This window comes from Ovis canadensis, chromosome 2, assembly GCF_042477335.2.
Source record: "Ovis canadensis isolate MfBH-ARS-UI-01 breed Bighorn chromosome 2, ARS-UI_OviCan_v2, whole genome shotgun sequence".
NCBI lineage: Eukaryota > Metazoa > Chordata > Mammalia > Artiodactyla > Bovidae > Ovis > Ovis canadensis.
In genome coordinates, this window is record NC_091246.1 from 251,727,990 (window position 1) to 251,747,872 (window position 19,883).

The 19,883-nt window shown below is 51.8% G+C and overlaps 2 protein-coding genes across 14 annotated transcripts in view; one reads left to right on the top strand and one right to left on the bottom strand.

Annotated features, from left to right (window-relative positions):
- Positions 1-7,919, bottom strand: UBXN10 (UBX domain protein 10). 2 transcript variants are annotated; one of them, XM_069575096.1, is made up of 3 exons: positions 7,818-7,867; positions 2,712-2,994; positions 1-2,611 (listed from the first exon to the last, which is right to left on the bottom strand). In XM_069575096.1, the coding sequence occupies exons 2-3, from the start codon at positions 2,939-2,941 to the stop codon at positions 2,134-2,136; spliced, it is 708 nt and encodes a 235-aa protein (XP_069431197.1). In that variant the 5' UTR covers positions 2,942-2,994; positions 7,818-7,867; the 3' UTR covers positions 1-2,133. The 2 variants fall into 2 exon arrangements, with proteins under 2 accessions (XP_069431197.1, XP_069431196.1); XM_069575095.1 differs by having other exon boundaries at positions 1-2,994; positions 7,818-7,919.
- Positions 7,117-19,883, top strand: part of PLA2G2C (phospholipase A2 group IIC) — a 26,842-nt gene continuing 14,075 nt past the window's right edge. For 2 of the 12 annotated variants that reach the window (XR_011254123.1, XM_069575083.1), the window contains exons 1-2: positions 7,224-7,588; positions 17,813-17,928. Coding sequence is in view for 11 of the 12 variants with exons in the window: in XM_069575083.1 (XP_069431184.1) it covers positions 7,353-7,588; positions 17,813-17,928 (352 nt within the window). In the remaining variant the exon portion in view is untranslated. Of the gene's footprint in view, positions 7,589-7,963; positions 8,223-9,785; positions 13,538-17,812; positions 17,929-19,883 lie in introns of those variants that run through there. The other 10 variants (XM_069575094.1, XM_069575084.1, XM_069575093.1 and 7 more) reach the window with 10 other exon arrangements.

Consider the following 19,883-nt stretch of genomic DNA (forward strand, 5'->3'; position numbering starts at 1 on the left):
TTAAGGAGTTTCAAATCTAGCTTTATTAACAGATCCCCAAATATACTAAAATATTTCTATGCTTTGTGTGTTCCACTTTTTTTCCCACCACCCCAAAATTCTAAGCTAGTAGCAGCAGCAAATCCCTAAGTGCACAACATTCTAACTCCTTTAAGCATGCTCCATTTCACTGCAGTTTGCTAAAGATTTCCTGCCTGGAGAAATTACCAAGTCCCAGGTGGGTGGGATTTTATTCTTACCACAGAGTAGGTGTGATTTCGTGGGAGGCTCTTCCTCCTGATCTTCCTCGGAGATCAGAGGCAGAGTTCTGTGCTCCAGTCCCAGGTGGGAGGCGAAACTCCTGGACTGTGAGTACCAGGCACGAGTTACCTGGCCCCTGGCCCCCCTGCAGGGTCAGCGGCCGGAGGATGGGGCCAGTGGCGGGGGCCTGACCAAGGCACTGCCCGCCCTGGCTGACCTTTGCAATCAGAGGAGCGGCTAACCAAAATGGCATTAAGAAATGTTGCAAAACATTCCAAAATAGCCTATTCTAGAATGATCTGGGTGGTGTGGGATGCAGTTTGGGACAAGGTAAGCCTTCTTCAGAGAAATGATGCTGGTGTTAATCTCCGGGGCTGTGTTATTGATTTGCTGGAAGTAACATTTCCAACTGCAGGCCTTATCTACACGCAAGATGCACCTGTTTTTGGTTTTGGTTTGGCTTTTTTGGCAGCGTGTGGGATCTTAGTCCCCTGACCAGGGATTGAACCCACGCTCCCTGCATTGGAAGCCTGCAGTCTTATCTGCTGGACCACCAGAGAAGTGCTGAGATGCACTTGCTGCGATACTTCTAGAAGCCCTGCCTTCTCTGTATACCTAGCAAGCCGAGGTGCTTATCAGTACTCAGGGCTTCCTGACAGCACGGCTCTGGGAGGATAAATGTTCCCCACTCTGAAGGGCGATTTGGCCATAAAGGGGGTCCAGATGCGACATGGGAGCCTTGCTGAGCTCACCATATGAGGAAACTTTGGCAGATTTCCATGTCAGCACTTCAGAGCTGGAGAAACAAGGCTCGGGGGTCTGCCACGCAGCTGCAGGCATCATGCTGACTGGCCGGGCATTTACTTGGGCACATGGTCTCAGCACAGGTGCAGCAAAGCAACACCAAACCCAGGCGCCCTCTCCCTCCAGGGGATTCTAATTCAGAGAACGTGGGCACCTGTGTTACCTCCAGGGCGCCTCTGCGCTTGAAGTTGGGAGACCCTGAAACTGGGGGATAAAACAGCGTATCCACACCTAGATCAGTCCTACAAACTTGTGCAGACTTGTGGGCCTTTGTGTCATTTAAAAGCAAACGATACCACCACTGGCAAATGCCAAGGATGTCAGATGCTGCTGGCTTTTCTCAGTTTGGGGAAAATCTTGTGCACAGAGAGCAGCTACCAAAAATTGTAAACCTGGTCAGACTCTGTTAAAAATATAAAGTGGCCCCTGGCTACTCACTGCTTATGGAAGGGATTTATTTTCCAGCTCTTGGACTCTCTCAGAAATGTTGATGTGCTCGGGGATCTGTATTAGCAAAAGACCTATTCTTTCCCCTGAAACCACCTCACACGAACGGTAATACCCGAGAACTCGGGCCACCCGAGACTGGCAGAGGGGCTGCTCCCCAAAGTCAGCTGCCTGCTTCTTAAAGATGCCTGCGAGGAACACAAATGCCAGTGCAGTACTTCCTCAACCCTGGTTATTTAACAGACCAGAATCCTCTCTGGGAAGTGTTTAATCCTGCATCAAATACAGAAAGGCGAACCACTGGCTTCCAGCAAGTGCAAGTTCATCGCAAAGGCAACCAGGTGCTCCAGGAAGGACCTGAGCAGCAAAGGAGGGCTGGGCTCTTCAGGGAGCAGCCTCAGTCACTCGCCAGTTCACTCCAGCGCTGGAGAGAACTGAACAACAGGAAGAGAATCTTCTTAACGCATTTGGTGCGTGTGTAGATTTCACGGCTCTGAAGAAGATGCTTGGAGGGCGGGCATCCCAAGAGCCACAGGTGCAGCAGGTCTATATGGCACTTGGAAGCAAGCTGCCGGGGAGGCCGTGGCACCCATGCATGCACCTCGCTGAGACACCCAGGACCCCAGTCCAATGGCTGCAGACTCAGGACCAACCTTCCCCCTCTTCCTGGGAGATGCCCAGCACCGACTTGTTGGGGATTCCACAGTCCTGCAGAGACTTGCTGAGGTCAGAGAAACGTCTCCTGGGCACCTCCATCGTCTCAACGGCGCAGTGTTGGTAGGTGGCCTCGTTCTTGTGTTCGGCCACGGCCACGACGGTCTGCAAGTCATCAGTTGGCCGGAAGTGGCGGACGAACCTTCGGCCTGAGGGTGAGCGGATGGCGAGCAGCAGCCTTGGCTCTTCATCTGATGGCTCTTTCAGGTCTCCGACCCTGGAGGAGGTCTGTCTCTTGGTCCGCACGAGGACTCTCCTCTCTGGGGAACAGGTATGAGCCTGGGGATCTTTTTCACCCATCTTCGTGGTGCAGGCCTCCTCCTGGGAAAGAGCCTGGGCGCTGCTGAGCTGCAGGGAGCCGGCCTTCTTAGCGACAGTCTCCAGGGCGCCCTCCTCCAGGGTCCTCCTGTTGATGGAAGGGAGGACTGGGTACTTATTGAGGGAAGAGGACGCCCCAAAGGGCGCCTGCTGCAGCAGCTCTGGGATCTCACTGGGGGCTCCCTGACCTGGAGATCCGGGGGAGCAGGCTCCGGGTTTCTGGCTGCTCGGCGACTCGCAGGGAATGGCTGGAGGTAGAGAAGCCGGGGCGCAGCCGGAACAACCCTCTGTGCCCAGGTGCTTGTGCAGTCTTGGCCGAGTGCGTCCCTTGGCAGACTTGGGCCTCGTGACATGCATGTTGAGTGAGTCTGGCTGCCAAAGGAAGCTGTCGGTCACCGTGCTGCCAACAGGGCTGCATTCAGGGGGGGCTATAGTCACAGGGGCTTCGGTGGCCATAGCTTCTCAACAGCCCTAAGGAAGCAGGAGAAAAGAGGAGGCCATGCGTTAAATGTTCTGGGACTTCTGGACCTGAGCTGTCCCACTCCGCACGGGCCAGCATAAGGACCAGCCACAGTGGGGGCGGGGGAGGGGTGGTGCAGAGCAGCTTCTCTCTAGAAGCTGCAAGTCATTCATGCATTCACTCCAGGCATTGGAGCTATCAGTGAACCCAAGACCCTGCAGCTCAAAATATTACAGTGAGAAGAGGCTGGTGTTAAACCCACAGCAAACAGGTCTTTGGAAAGAGTAGCAACTGGTATGGCAAAAGTAAAGGTGCCGCACCAGAGAGTGACCGGGCGGCCCGGGGGCTCAGCGGTGAGGAGCCCGCCTGGGAGGCCTGCGGAGGAGGCCCGCAGGAGACTGCCTACGAAGCAGGAGTGCCCGGATGCTCAGCCATGTCTGACTTTCCAATCCCAGGGACTGCAGCCAGCCAGTCTCCTCTGCCCATGGGATTCTCCAGGCAAGAATGCTGGAGTGGGCTGCCATGCCCTTCTCTGGGGGAGCTTCCCCATCCAGGGACAGAACCCAGGTCTCCCACATTGCAGGTGGATTCTTGACTGTCTGAGCCACCAGGGGCTCCCTTTGTTCCAAAGAGGGCAAGGAATCCTGTTCGGTTGCCCAGCCAGGAAACCATGCCCAGCTTCACTTAAGACTTGAAAGTTAGACCCACAAGCGGCGTGCACTCCTTACAGAGGAGGGGCCCAGTCCTCACTGAGGAAGAGCCCCTCTCTGCCACCCCGGTTTTCCCTCCCTTTATCCTTTCCTCCCTCTTTTCCCACCTCCTCAGAGCTTCTTTTCATTCAACCTTGTGTGGCTCGGTGCACCTCACTTCATGCAATGACCCTCTGCTGCCCTCAGTCACCAGGCTAGGGGAGGAGAGGAGACCCCACTGCTGGTCCACTCACTGGCCAGAACTCAGGGAGGACTCGGCTTCCAGACCGGGGCCGGCAGTCCCTTTCCATAAATGGCCGGAGAGTAAATATTTTCGGCTCTGTGGGCCACAGTCTGTCGCGGCTACTCATTTCTGCCCATGTAGTGTGAAAGCCGCCATCGACAGTGTGGAAATGAACGGGAGTGGCTTTGCTCCAAGAAAACTGCCTTTCTGGACACTGGCATTTGAATTTCGTACCCTTTTTCATGTGGCACGGAAGAGTCTTCTATTTTTCTCAACCATTAAACACAGTTGTTAGCTCATGCTCAGTCGTGTCCGACTCTGTGCAAGCCCCACGGACTGCAGGCCCGTCGTGCTCCTCTGTCCGTGGGGATTCTCCAGGTGAGGATACTGGAGTGGGCTGTCTTGCCCTCCTCCAGGGGATCTTCTCGACCCAGAACAAACTCAGGTCTCCCACCTTGCAGGCAGATTTGTTACCGTCTGAGCCACCAGGGAAGCCCTGTTAGTTCGTGAGCCACACAGAGTGTGGGGACTCTCCCTGGTGGTCCAGTGATTACAAATCCACCTTGCAATGCAGGGGACGTGGGTTTCATCCCTGCTTGGGGATCCGTGGAGCAACTAAGCCTGCGTGCTGTAACCAGTCTGTGCACTGCATCAAAGGTCCCACGTGATGCAACTGAGACCAGACACAGCCAGATAAGTAAACAAATATTAAAAAAAAACCAGAAAGGCAGAGTGCTGCCCCAAGGCCATCAAGCAGCCTGAGAAACAGAACCCAGGTCCGTAACACCCAATTCTCAAGGGCCGAGCTTGGCCTCTCCCCCACCACTGATCACGTTCTGTTTCTTCAGTAGCTGTTGACATTTCTGGTACATTGCTTTCTTCATCTATAGAAGTAGCTGCATGACCTTGAAAACATTATGTAACTAGCTCTGAACCTCAGTCTCTTTGTCTGCAACAGGAGGACAGTAATATGAAGCAGAGTAGGTAAGGCCATAAAAACCAGACTTGTAAAAGCTTAGGCTTTTCTGCTTTTGGTTTCCTCTTTGTTTAGTGCTTTCAACTATTTAAGGTCCAAAAGTCTTACCAGCTGCCTCAGAGTTCTTTTCCAGGGGGTCCTGTGGTGGGTCCACTCCCAGTTACCTCTAGCTGGGTGACTCACGGGCCCCATGTCTGCCCCCTTCACCGCTCAGAAATGCCAGAAGGTGGACTCCAACGAGCTACTGCTTATGAAACTATCTCCAAAAAAGTGTTCTAATGTGTCCCTTCTTCTCCCACATTTTATTTATTTATTTGTGGGCACGCCACAAGGTGTGTGGGATCCTAGTTCTCTGACCACAGACCGAACCTGGGCCCTCAGCAGTGAAAGCACAGTGTCCTAACCGCTGGGCCACCAAGACGTCCTCCCAGTCCCACACTTTAATCATATACTTACCTCTCATCGACTTACTCCAAGCTACCTTCATCACACAACCCTGAGTGGCTCAACTCAAAGCCTCTTAGTTCTGTACCCCAGTATTCCCATTCTGTGCATATTACTATCCCTGCCTAATCTGAGGGTGTATGGCCTTCCTCGCTACTAAAACCACAGCTAAAACAAACACGCAACATTCCTATGTATCCCTTAAGTCCTACTCAGCTCAAAGTCTGCTCTGTCTTAACTGCAAGGCCCTGTGTGTACTCCACTCTGCTCACAGCCTGAGCCTTTCCACACTCCCAAGTTCCCACTTCGTCTTTCACACTCAATCTGGCTGCTGGGGAGTTTGGGAGCCTTCTCGGCATTAAAAAAAAAAAAAAAGCCTGCCCAACTCCTTGTTAATTTAATCTATTTTCTGATCAACTGTGAAGAATGTGGGGTTTTTTCCCCTTTAATTTTAAAGCCTTTCACTTGTAATTAAGCAGCTCTGCACCTGAAGTCAGGGCGGCATGGGAAGGTCAGAATTGCCCAACTGTTCTGCCAAAGAGAAGCTCAACTGGGAAGCTGACTCCCCCTCTCTGCCCACCCTCCCCCCCTCGAGGAAGGGCTATTAATTCGCCACAGCTTCTACAGAATTATCACAGACTTGGCTTCTAACTCCCACACATGCCTGGGGAAGGTTTAACTGTCAGTAAGTTTGGTAACTTAGAAACCTCTTCCTTAACAACTTTGATGAGGAAAGTCACGTGTTCTCGCAGGCTCTGCTGGATTATTTTTAACAGTAAAACTTGACTGCGTGCATGCACTTTCTATACCTTTTGGTGCTATATAATTATCCATGTTCAGGGGGTGTCATAGTCAAGACACCCTGGTCATAAGATAACATGACTTTGAGCTATCTCAGAGGGGAAAAAATCCTCAATTATGACTAATTCCTCTAAGCCCACTCATGGTTATTTAGAGATTAACACCTCCTTCAGGTAAAAGCGTTCCACCGAACCTGCTTTCATAACCCTCTGCCTCCTCGCGAGTGCAGGGACCATCTGCTACATGGAGGGAACACCAACTCTCCCCAGCTTCTCCCGCAGGGAGAGGGGAGGTGGGGGAAACAGGTGTCTGGGGACCTGGGCCAGCGGTGCCTTTCGATTCTCACCTTGGGTCTCATGCTCTACCTGGGAGGCTTCTGCCACAGCCATTGTCAACCCTGCTAGGCTCAGCTCACCACCTCTAGGCCTGGCACACTCTCAACCACAAAGTGATTTTTGACAGGATCTAGGCGTAGGCTTCTGTCAAGCTGCCAGCTGAATAGGCAAGTGGCCTGTTTACTTAAAACATAATAGCTGTACCCAGAGGCCTGCTAGGAGTCAGAAAGCAAACACTGATAACTGTTCCCAAGGAACCACCAAAGGACAGGTGCCCATTTCTTAGGATTAATACCAAATCAGCTGGAAAGAAGGAGAATTTTGACTGGAGAAGCTAAAGTCATATTCCTGCTTCCCAAAGGCCCCGACCTCCCCACAGCGGGTCAAACCACCCTATATCACTCACAACCCAAATCTAAGCCTACGATAAATGCAAGAAAATAATAAGCACCCACATACCATCTGCTGGTATATACCAAGGATACATACATTTGTTTTGAATTGGTCTTCTAAAAATGTTTATCAGTTAATACTCTCCCTTGCCAACCCCCACCCCTCCTTGTGAGGCTTTCAGGATGAAAACACTCAGAAGCAGCAGGAGAGGACAGCTGGCCTGAAAATGAGAACACCTTGGTACCATTCCCAGTTCTGCCTGGGACTAATGATTAGAATACACTGTCCGCAGAGAGCCAAGTTCAAAAGGGGGGCGTGGAGAAACTGGACCACAAGGCCACCAAGTGATCAAAGATTTGGAAAAGGAATTGGGGATGATTCCAACAGCAGTGAGGAGCGGTGATCAGGGGTTGGTGGAGGGGAAGAGCTCAATTCTTTTCCAAGTACAGGCAGCTCCAGAAGGAAGCAAGCTTGGGCAGCAGGAGCAATGTGGGAGGAGGGGCAAGAAAGAGCCTCTAGAAAGTGCCAATTGACTTGGGTGAAAGAGCACTGGTCTGGGGGAGGCTCAGAGCTGGTTCCGGCCTCTGCCAGAGTCACAGGACGTCCGCCTGTCCCTCTCAGTCTGCGTCCGGTCTGTACTGCCCAGCCAGGAGGACATGGCCCAACGGTTTCCAAGGCCCCTCGGCTTCAGCAGAGCCCGGGAACCGTCCCATTCCGGCAACGGTGAGCTCTGGCCAGCTGGGCTGGCTTTGCCCCTGGGGAGTAGCCCCTTCCCTCCTGGAACCCCAGCCTGTCTCCCGGGGTTCGCCCTTGGGCTCTGCTCTGGGGAGGCCTTCCCCGGGATGGGGGAACAGACGAGCCCTGCGGGGCTCGAGTCTGGCCCCTCCAGGCCCCCGGGGAGGCAGAGGACAGACCCTGGGGCCCGCCCAGCGGCCCAGCCGCCCGCGCTCACCTCCCCGCGCGGCTCCATCTGCTGTCGGTGGCAGGGCCCAGCCCGCGGGTAAACAGCCCGGGTCTCCGGGGCAACCACGCGGGTGGGCGGCCACGTGCTTCCGGTCTGACCGGAACAGCCAGAGAGGGCGGGGAGGGGTTGGGCGCGGTGGCGGGGAGGGGGTTGTCCCTGGGAGACTTGGGGCTGGGACCCGTGCCTGGCCTCCCCTGCCTCCACTCATCTCCTGCGGGGAGAGGGCACCAGGCGAGGGGAGCCCTGGCCTAGGGCTGGGAGCGGCCTCCTGCCTGCCTCAAACCCTTTTTGTGAGCAGTGGCTTAGGCCCGGACCCTCCTCAGTGTCCGGGGTTTTCAGATGAAGCTGCTGAACTGGCTGATTCTTGGGAACCCGCGAATCCCAGCCGCTGTTGTAAGGGCATCTGTTTGGGTCTGGTACCGCTTGTCCGCCTAATGTATGCGCCTTATCTCAGCGCAGCCTGCCAACGGCTGCCTCTTGACCTCCTTTCCCCATCAGCCTGCCACTCCCAGGCCACATCCAAAACCCTCCTGTAACTACATCTGCAGCCGGCTGACCCTCCTGACCGCTCCTTCTGCTTTGGTTAACTCCAGCCACTTCTACCATGCTTGTCTTCCAACACCTTCCAGAGGCCGGTTCATCGCCTTTTCTGCTTCCTCCCCTTCAACCTGCGTCTTCCCTACCCTGTCGAATCCAAGCTCCGTTGCCTCAGCTGTTCCCTCGCCAGAGCCCGTGCCCTATGCTGCAGTCTTTCCATCGCTCCCACCGGATGAAATCCCAGCCAGTCCACCCACACCAAGGTCCTGAAGAAATCCTGACGGGCGGTGATGTCACGGACACGTGCAGCCTCCAACCTCACCCGGACCCTCAGCCTTAACACAGAAATCCTTCCAGCTCAGTTCTGACTCCTTTCTTCTCACTGGCTGTTTCAAACCTTGTCCTCTCTCCTGGAATCTCTCACCTCTCCCTGTTCCTCCTCCTGCTCAGAAGATAACCTTTCTCCCTCTTCAGAGAGAAAATAGAAGCCGTCAGATGGAAGCTTCCTCAGCTCTCTGCCCTCAGAGCCGCAGACTCGCCTACTTCTGTCTCCTTGCTTTTCTCTCTCCCTCCGGTTCCAGTGAGAGGGGACCCATCCTCTGATTCTAAGACCAACGGCTGCTCCAGGGCTGCCCTGAAGCCTGCACCCTGTCCACGGGGCCCCACCCATCCGCAGCCTCCCCACACTCCAGGCCTTCGCTCCTGCTGTCTCCTCTGCCTGGAACGTTATTCTCCACTCTCCGCAACCCTTCATCCCCTTCCTTTGCCTCATGCCCACCTATCCTTCAAATCCCAACTTAATAGATGAACGTATTCTTCCAAGATGGAACTAAGGGAGCCTCAGAAGGAATCCTCCCTGGGCTCTTTAGTCTGCAGGCCCTGTTCTAGACTCTTGAAATTCCAAAGGAGTGACTAGCGACTGTATCATCTGAGGACTTGGTGGCTCAGACAGTGAAGAATCTGTTGGCAATGCAGGTGACCTGGGTTCGATCCCAGAGTGGGGAAGATCCCCTGGAGGAGGGCGTGGCAACCCACTGCAGTATTCTTGCCTGGGGAATTCCATGGACAGAGAAACCTGGTGGGTTACAAGCCACAGGGTCACAAGGAGTCGGATACAACTGAGCAACTACCACTTTCACACAGATTGTTAGAAGATCGTGTTAGGAGACATTCAAGAGCCGTATATCATCAGAAGGAGTTCAGATTCACTGTGTAGCCTGATGGCAATACATTTGCTGCTGTGGCTAGCTCAGACACGTGGACCCAGGACTCTAATGGAGCATGGCCCTGACCCTCCAGCAAGGTGTTCACACTTGGCTGAGAAGACAAGTCGCACAGCCATAAGGAGTTACAAAGCAGATCCTTCTCAGCACAGTCTGAGCCATGGCTGGAAGAGCAGCGCGGGCCGGATGTGATTATGAGACAAGTGACTGGCAGGGACGGGAAGTTCTCCGGGGGCCTGAGGAAGGGGGTTGTTTCACCAGAGGTGTCTCTTCCCATCTCAGAAAAGAAGCACCTGTTCTGCGGGAGCAGCTGGAGAGGGGCCTAGGCTGGGCAGGCTTCCTGCGCGGGTCACCCCCTCACCTGCCCTGCATACCCAAGGAGGCACCTAAGGACCCACGAGGGTGCAGAAGGTGGAGGTTTTTGGAGCTGATGGTTCTGCAGCTCTGTGCTGCTGGCTTGTTTCTTGTAAATGATTCTGTCAGAAAATATCTAAGCCAGGCTCTTCAGCCCTTCAACGCCCACCCCAAAAAAGATGAAAGTGGATTCTTCATCAGCTATTTTAATATCACCTAAGGATTATGCAATCCTTTGGAAAATCAAATTGGCTTCTCACCCCGTTTGTGTGTGTGAGTGAGCGTGTTTGTGGGTGTGGATGTATCCCCATGTGGGCACACAGGGAAATGGTGCTTATGCCTGGGGTCTGTTTCATCTTTAGCGGCCTGTGCCTTTTGCTCCAAGGGGCTGTGGAATGCACAGCTCTGGGGGGCGGGGGAGGCTGCAGGGAAGGGAAGCAGAGGAGGCCGGCCAGCCAGTTGCTGTGTCTGCCTGCTTTTTAAAGAGAAGGCTGACTCTGTGCCTTTGTCTCGCCTCCTTCTTTGAAGAGGATGCCTTTAAAGGATGAACCCTGTAATTCCGGGTCTCTGGCACACATACAAGGCGGATTCTCAGTAAACAGGGCCATGGATCACTGCCCTGTGGGTGGCCTGTGGACTCACCTCCTTTCCAGCCCGGGGTCTCTCTGCTTCCCAGCCCTCTTCCTGGGCTCCAGCCAGCTTGTTCCCCAAATGCACCCTCAGCTTTTTCATCTTCAGGGTCTTCATGCCTGCCTGCCCGGACCTTGGTCCCTTCCTTGAAGTTAATCCAAATTCACTGACCCTTTGAGACTCTTCTTAAAAATCACCACTTTCTTGAAGCCTTTCCTGACCATACCCGCCCCCCACACCGTCCTGTGCTTTCTCTAATCCCTTTCAGTCCAGGGGAACCTGCCAGAGATGGCACCGTGGACTTTACTAGGTCAGCTCTTCTGATCTTCTTCACTCTCCTCCTTACCAATGTAGTTGCAAAAAACAATTGAGCCTCAGCGCCGCCCCCCGCCCCCCCGCCAAGTTAATGATTGGCAGAGGAGTGTTAGAACCCCAGTCTGGCTGATTCCAAAGCCCACTGTGTGCCCTGCGCCTCTTCTCACCCCTGGCGTCCCACCTGGCACTCGCCCTGTGCCTGCCTCTTGTGCTGGAAGAGAGGTGGCAGGTGTGACCTCTGGGGTCAAGGCTTGAGTCTGAATTCCAGCTCCACCACTTGCTAGCTGGCCATCTTGGGTAAATGCTTTAACTGCTGTGGACCTCAGTTTCACATCTTAGAGTGAGATGATAAGAATTGGATTGTTGTGAGGCTGAGATGAGATAATGCGTGTACAGGTCTTAGCACAGTGTGTGGCCGGTAGTAAATGCTCGGTGAGGGTTAAGTCCATTGCGCTGTTGTTCTGGGTTCACAGGGCACCTCCCCTTCAGGCGATTATGAGCTCCCTGTGGGCAGGAAGTTGCCTGCGTCTGTGTCCGCTGCTTTGTGGTGGGTGCGTAGCAAATGAGAATTAGAGTAAGGGCAGAGGTGATGTTGATTGCACAGCTGACTTTTCTACGAGAGATCCTGCATGCTGCCCATTGGTATCCCCCCTGAGGGTATGTGGCTTGAAGTGGAAATAACCTCTCCCAGGGCTGGGCTGAAGGCAGGAGCTTCAGTTTCTTAGCAGCTTGTCCCCAGAGACCAACTGGCCTTTTCGTTTGTTTGTTTTTCAATTAGAGACTTGTGGATTTTGGCGTCTGTGCCCCCGTGGCCCAGTCTGTCTGTCCTCAGTCTCATTCGACAAGTCTATTGAGATCACAGCCTTGAAGCAGAAGGTCAGCTGGGCGGGTCTTTTGGTAAAGAGACCAAGAGACTGGCACAGTTAGTTGTGCCTCCTGATGAATCAGCTTCCTGAGGGCACTGCAAGAGAAGTTTCTAGAGAATGAAATTTGCCCCTTGAAGTACTGTAGCTGGTGTTTTTTAAAAATATTATTTCTGCCATATGGTTGGAAAATATCCAAAAATGTATCGCCTACTTCCCAGTGTTCTCCAGCAAAGCATACCAGGCATGGTAACTCACCTTGGCTACTGTTGACGAAGTGCTTTCACCATCGGGAGCTTGCTGAGTCTTGCCGGCAGTCCGTGGGGGGCCAGCTTATTGTCTCTGCCCCACAGATGAAGACTGTGAGGCTCGGGGGAGCTTCAGCGGCTCTGCCAAGAAGTGGCCGACTCTGCACAATGCAACGTTTTCCCGGGGCTTGGAAGGCATTAACTACACCCCAGGTGAAACGCTGTTGACGTGACTGCAGCCATCTGCCCCGCGCTCACAGCCCCAGGTTCACGGGCTCGGTCAGTTATCCTTTTAATCATTCCTCCGTCTCCCCTGCCTCCTGCTAGGAGCGGCCGCTCCTTTTGTCATGCCCGTCCTACTTCTGGGTCTGAGAAAAGAGGCTGATTCTCCTGCCAGAGTTTTGTCGACCGTAAGAGCCTTGTGCCATGTGCTTGGATGCTCAGGGCTGTCTTCAGTTTTGTTTTGTCAGCCGTGTTTTGGATAGTTAGAGGGCTTGGCTCAGTGACCCGCGGGTCAGCAAGACAACTGCTAAGGGGGTTCGGGGTGCTGAGTTTGGAGTCAGACACACCTGGGGACTTCCCTGATGATCAGATGCAGGGGCCATGGGGTCGATCCCTGGCTGGGGAACTAAGAGCCCATAAGCCTCATGATGTGGCAAACAAAAGATAGCAGACTGAGACGCCCTTGGGTTAAGCCCTGGCTCTGCCAGTGTGGAGGGCAACACACCTAACCTCTGCCAGTCTCCGTCCCATCGCCCATGCACTGCGGTGGACCATCTGCGCCAGGCTTAGCCCCATTCTGGCCCTCCATGGTTGCAGCTTTGCTTTTATTTATGAGACGTGAAGCATGGCAGGACTCGGGCCGTTCATTCATTCGATCCTCAAATATTGATTACTGCACATCTCTCCACGGCTACTTTTCTTTATCAGAAAAACAAAGATAATGGCAGTACTTATCTAGCTGAGGACTGGATATGAGGACTTAATGTGTAAATATATGTGAAGCGCTCAGAATTGTGCCACGTGGAAAGTAAACGTGATACACGTTAGCCATCTTTTTTAGTACTAGCTGGTGCCAGGCACAGGGCTAGCTGGACTCCCGGTGAACAGCATAATGGTGACCCTTATGGACCTTGCAGGCTCCTTCCTCCTTCTGTTCCCCATGGGGAGAAAAAACCGAGCAATGTTTTATCACTGTCCACGGAAGATGAATTGATGGGTTGGAGAGAGTCGCTCTTAGGGACCCGCCTGCCCACAGCTCCCTCCGTCTCCCCCTTCATCAAGTCTCTATGCCTCTGATCCTGTGCTCTTGGCTTTGGTTCAAATCCCCCGTAAATGATTAGTCAAAGGGAGAGGACCATGTCCGTCTTGCCTAAGTTGTAGCTGTGGAGGTCAGTGTCTGTGGAAAAGCTCTGTAGCCTTCAAAGGGCCTCCTGGGCAAGAGGTCTAGGCAGTGGGCGCCCAGCGAGGTGGAAGGAGCACTGGATTTGGAGTTGGGACATAGGCTTGTCCTGCCCCCCACCGCACCCCGCAACTCGGTAAGCCGCGTGGGTCTCTTTCAGGCCATGCCTCCCCTCTGAGTTGGCTTCTCAACTGTCAAGTGAAGAAGTCATAGGTCCTGGAAGGGTTGCAGTGAGGAGTAAACAGATGCAGAAAACAAACGAGGTCATTCAAGGCCCCCCTAAATGCCTCCTTCCTTTTGGAGTTGAGTCCAGGGCTCCCTTCTCTGAGCTCGAAGGCATTTATTTACTCAGCCACTAGAGGGCACACACATCACTCTCGTAGACTGGCCTCCCTGGACCCAGGCTCAGGCGGAGGGGTGCAGCCCCGGGGGGCTCCCGGGAGAGAACACCTGTGCAAAAGTGGACGCCGCAGAGTTGGGGAGTGGGAGAAGCTGACACCTGGAGGCAGCTGCTGAGGCCATAAGCGGTCCCCCAGGGCGCTCAGGGCCTGGGCTGGCCTTTCAGAGATGTCCGGGAGGAGAAAAGGGGGCCGCCCTTTATTTATTTTTTTATTGAAGTATAGTTGACATACAGTATCATGTTAATTTCAGGAGCCCACTGTCGTGGCTGATGAAACACGCTGTGCAATGGTGACCGTGATAAAGTCTGTTAACCATCTGTCACCACACGAAATTATCACAGCGTTATTAACTATAGTCCTTATGCTGTGTGTTACATCCCCCTGCCATTTGATACCTGGAAGTCCATGCCTCTCAATGCCCTCACCTCCTTCGCCCAACCCCACCTCCCTTCCCTGTGGAAACCACCTGTCTGTTCTCTGTATCTGTGACTATTTCTGGTCTAGTTGTTCATTTGTTTTGTGTTTCAGATACCACATATAGCTGGAATCATATGGCACTTGTCTTTCTCTGTATGACATTTCACTTGGCCTAATATCCTCTAGGCCCATCCATGTTGTTGCAAATGGCAAACAATTTAGTTTTTTATGGCTGGGTAGTATTTCATTCCGGAGAAGGAAATGGCAACCCACTCCAGTATTCTCGCTTGGAAAACCCTATGGATAGAGGAGCCTGGAGGGCCTCAGTCCATAGGGTTGCAAAGAGTTGGACATGACGTAGCAACTGAACAATATTTCATTATATATACATGTTAAGGAGTGCTTAGGTTGCTTCATATCTTGGCTATTGTAAATAATGCTGCAGTGGATATAAAGGTCATATGTCTTTTCAGGTTAGTGTTTCTGTTTTCTTTGGATAACTACCCAGAAGTGGAGTAGTTGGATCATATGGTAGTGAGGCAAGGAGATCCAACCAGTCCATCCTAAAGGAAATCAGTCCTGAATATTCATTGGAAGGACTGATGCTGAAGCTGTAACTCCAATACTTTGGCCACTTTGATTCGAAGAACTGACTCATTGGAAAAGACCCTGATGATGGGAAAGGTTGAAGGCGGGAGGAGAAGGGGACGAAAGAGGATGAGATGGTTGGATGGCATCACCGACTCAATGGACATGAGTTTGAATAAACTCCGGGAGTCGGTGATAGACAGGGAAGCTTGGCGTGTTGCAGTCCGTGGGGTGAAAAAGAGTCAGACATGACTGAGACTCGTTTGAGATTCAGATTGAGATTGGTTGAGATTGAGACACGACTGAACTGAACTGAACTGATGGTAGTTCTATTTGTAACATTTTGAGAAACCTCCACACTGTTTGGCTACACCAATTTACGTTCCCGTCAGCAGTGCCCAAGAATTCCCTTTTCTCAACATCCTGGGGACTTGGTCCTTTAAATCATCACCTCCAGGGGCTACTCCTCCCATCATGGCCAGGTAGGGTCACAACCTTGGAGCAGACAGAGGCAGATCCCAGTGAGTGAGTGAGAGTGTCAGAGCAGCTGATATCCCATCCCTAAAGAGGGGGCCTGCCAGAGACTGTGCCAAGCCTCCAGGAAGCAATGGAGAGCCAAGCAGACTCTCTTCCCATGGGGTGCTTTCGATCCAGATATGGTCTGTACCTATTTGGTTTCTAACCAGCTTGGAGGCCCTCCTGGGGCCACAGTCTTGTCTCCTTAGAGGAAGGTGTGTGTGTGCTAAGTTGCTTCAGTCATGCCCGACTCTGAGACCCCATGGACTATAGCCCTCCAGGCTCCTCTGTCCGTGGGATTCTCCAGGCAAGGATACTGGAGTGGGTGGCCATTTCCTCCTCCAGGGGATCTTCCTGACCCAGGGATCAAAACCAGGCCTCCTACATTGCAGGCGGATTCTTTACCGCTGAGCCACCAGGGAATAGTTGATGCTTATTAAGAGCCTGTACTATCTCATCGCCAGAAATGCACCCAGGTCCCTTTCTTCTTCTCACCAAAGTGTCATCACTCGCTCTTTTGAAAAATATGAGTCCCTTCATCATGGGCTAAACCATCACACAGTTATTTTTTTTTTTCACACTCAAAAGAAACAAAGGAAGTCAGCCTGTAAGATGGAACCTAATTTAAAAACATCCCTTGCAGCATCTGAGCTGAAGGCTGGCTGGGACCAGGCCCGGTCAGGGCCCAGCCTCTCATCATCTACCAGAATCTTGCCAGTGAGGGCAAAAGTAGCAAATTCTCCCAGGATGCTCGAGCAGGACGCTTGGTTTTGAAATTTTCTTGGGACTTTGCCTCAGGACTCCATGTGAGGACATGGGACCCTGAGCCCACATCCTGCTCTGTCATCCTGGCAGACATGTGCCAGTTATGGCCACCATTACCATTGCTAATGACCTTCCCAGGTGGCTCAGAGGTGAAGAATCTGCCTGCCAATGCACGAGATGCAGGTTCGACCCCTAGGTCTGGGAGACCCCCCTGGGGGTGGGGATGGCAACCCACTCCGGTATTCTAACCAGGAAAATCCTGTGGACAGAGGAGATTGGCAGGCTACAGTCCATGGGGTTGCTGAGTCACGCGTGACTGAGCAGGTACGCATGCTCCATTGCTAATAGTAACAAGAAGGGTGTGGTCACCTGGTACAGCATTTTACAGTGCCAATCTGTTTTACTTGCTTTATTTAGTTGATCTGCACAAGTCTATGCAGTAGGGGGCTTTGTGAGCAGGAGGAAGTTGTCCAGACTCACTGGGCCTCAGTTTCTCCATCTCGAAACTGATAATAGAGTTTCTCAGGTTATTGCAAGGATTAAATAATGTAACACATCTGAAGCCCTTAAGGAAAATAGCACCTGGCATCTACTAGTTTCTTTTTATTTCTTCTGTACAAAGAATTTACTTTATTGGAAATAAATAGGTGTGATAAGTGATCTTCAAAGTGTTTTTTCTTTTTTTTACTGAGGTATAATTCATTTACAATGCTGTGTTGGTTTCAGGTGACGGCAGAATGACCTGGGTATGTGTTAGTCACTCAGTCGTGTCCGACTTTGTGTGACCCCATGGACTGTAGCAACCCCAGGCTCCTCTGTCCATGGGATTCTCTAGGCAAGAATCCTGGAGTGGGTAGCCATTCCCTTCTGCAGGGCATCTTCCCGACCCAGGGATTGAACCTGGGTCTCCTGCACTGCAGGCAGACGCTTTACCATCTGAGCCGCCAGGGAAGCCCCGTCTAGTTAGGCATCTATCTGTTCTTTTTCAGATTCTTCCCCCAGGTAGGTCGTTAGAGTGCTGAGTAGAGTTCCCTGTGCCGTGTGGTAGGGCCTTGTTGGTTAGCTATTTTATTTACAATAGTGTGTGCCTGTTAATCCCAAACTTCTGATTTGTCCATCCACCCCCACTTCCCTCTTTGGTAGTCATTAGTTTGTTTCCTATGAATATGAGTCTATTTCTGTTTTGCAAATAAGTTCATTTGTATAATTTTTTTAAGATTCCAACTAATTTCTTAATAAATGTTTGAAATGATTGATAGGCAATTTTAGTCTCTTTAGGAGAGGAAACTGGGATTCAGAGGGGCTAAGTTTATGGATAAGTTACTTGGTCATCAAGGAAGGAAAACCCAGGGGGACTGCCATGTACATGGGGCCAGACTTTCCCACACTGGATTTCCATCACAAGCCGTGTAGCATTGCCTGTCAACTTGGCACCACAGGAAATACTGACTCTTCCAAAAAAACTAAACAAGGGTGAAGGCTTAGTGTTACCAGAGAAAGAAATTTAAAAAAAAGAAAACTTGGACTTTTCAAACAATTGAACCATTCTTATCTTTATATTTAGGTCTAAATACCCGAGGGGGAATCATATTCAGAGGTGATTAGGTTTAAAAAGGTCTCTTTGCTCGGAGCCCCCCACTGAGGGCTTTTGAAGACCTGCGCTGTAGTTGTGGGTTTCAGTACCACGTGGCATCCCTCATTTTGGTCATTTTCTCCCCAAATAGGACTTCAGCGGGCAGAGCCCTCGGAAACAGAGGACGGTGTGGTTGTGGCTCCTTGGGCCGCCTGAGCTCCTCGGGAATGAAGGTCTTCGGGGTTATCGTGGTCTTTGCTTCCTGCTGTAAGTAGTTACAGCGGGGCGAGCTCCAAGGTGTTACCCCCTGTCTGTGTCTGTGTCTGGGGCGACCCCTCCTCAGGTGGCGTCAGGTGAGGGGAATCAAGCGTCGCTCAAAGGGGAATCCGGAGTGAAGTGGGCCCCCACCGAAGTCCTCCTTCCGCGGCTTCTGCACAAAGCACTCAGCCCAGTGCTGGGATCTCACAGAACATTTAGCAAATCAAAGGTTGCTAACCTTTTGCTAAGAAAGAGGGCATCCAACCACTGTTGTACCACACACATACCTTTCAGGAGTCTTTGGGTGCTGGTTGCCCGTATTTACTTATGTTTACATTAACTTTTATTGGCGTATAGTTGGTTTACGGTGCTGTGTTGGTTTCCCTGCATAGCATGTGATTATGCATGCATGTACACGTGTTATACCGCATGTACACGTGTCCCCTCTCTTGCAGATTCTTTCCCACCCAGGCCGTTGCCAAGTGTGGAGTGGAGTTCCCTGTGCTAGAGTAGGCTCTTTTTAGTCATGTGCTTTAGATGCAGTGGCGTGTCTGTGTCAGCCCCAGTCTCCCGATTTATCCCTCACCTCTGGCCTCCCTGGTAACCCTAGTTTGTTTTCTGCATCTTAAGTTGCCTTCATTTAAAGCCGTATGGATTCCAGAACAAAAGCGTGGGTATATATCTAGCTAGTTTCAGTTCAGTTCAGTGGCTCAGTCGTGTCCGACTCTTTGCGACCCCATGAATTGCAGCACGCCAGGCCTCCCTGTCCATCACCAACTCCCGGAGTTCACTCAGACTCACGTCCATCGAGTCAGGGATGCCATCCAGCCATCTCAACTAGCTAGTTTAGGAATGATTAATTCTCCTCAGAAAGGCATTCTTATGGTGACCTATGGAATAATGGGTAATTATAAGTCACTGCTTCCAGGAGATCAGATTACAGATCTCTGCAAAGTGAAAGAGAACTTACTGGGAAACAGTGTTGGGTTTGCTGGAAAACTCTCTGACGTGTTGCTTTGATTAGATGAGTGGAGATTTGCCCAAATCCATTTTTCTATCCGTTCCAGCTGTGAAACAATCACTTTTGGGTTCCCAAATCAAAATGTCAAAAATGGGATCCTGGTTCACTTAGTCAGTGGTGGAAGGCAGTTTTCAAGATCATGATGCTAGAGGCAGGGGATCTGTGTGCAGGAAGGACCACTGCTGCCCCCCGCCCCCCGCCCCCCGCTCCGTGCACGCCAGGAGCGGAGTCTCAGCATGGTCCTACCCTCTCTCCAGGTGCTGCTCCGGCAGCAGAGCCTGCCCCTAGGCTTGGGCCCCCGCCGCAGTGTGTGGGATCACAAGGCATCCAAAGTCACAGAAAGAGATGGGAGGGCTCCTGGGAAAATCTCCCTAAACCTCCCATTTTGGGTTTTCTTCTTCATGTTGTTATTTTTATTGTAAAACTAAGATTCATTTGTAATTACAATGTGAAATACATTAGTGTGGAGTAACAAGATAAAATCCCTTCTCATCTTTCACAGACCCTTATCCGTTTCGATGTAAACAGTCTTCAGAGTTTGATATACATCCTTTTAGGCCTTTACCTGGGCTTCCCAGGTGGGGCAGTGGTAAAGAATCCACCTGGAAACGAAAGAGGAAACGAAAGAGGCGAAGATTTGACCCCTGAGTCCGGAAAATCCCCTGGAGTAGGAGACATGGGTTTGACCGCTGGGTCAGGAAGATGCCCTGGAGGAGGAAATGGCAACCCACTCCAGTATTCTTACCTAAAGAATCCCATGGACTGGTGGGCTACAGTCCATGGGGTCCCAGAGAGTCAGACATGACTGAGAGATTGACATACACTCAGGCCTTTGAATACATATGTTGCCAACATTTCAATAGAAAATAATATAGGCTTGTTGTAAAAGATATATATAATCAGGCAGCATAAAAGTATTTAAGATAAATGTTGCCTGTTTTTT

What these genes read in the sequence shown, in the direction of transcription:
- UBXN10 (XM_069575095.1), bottom strand. Translation starts at nt 2,979, where the DNA reads ATGGCCACCGAAGCCCCTGTGACTATAGCCCCCCCTGAATGCAGCCCT.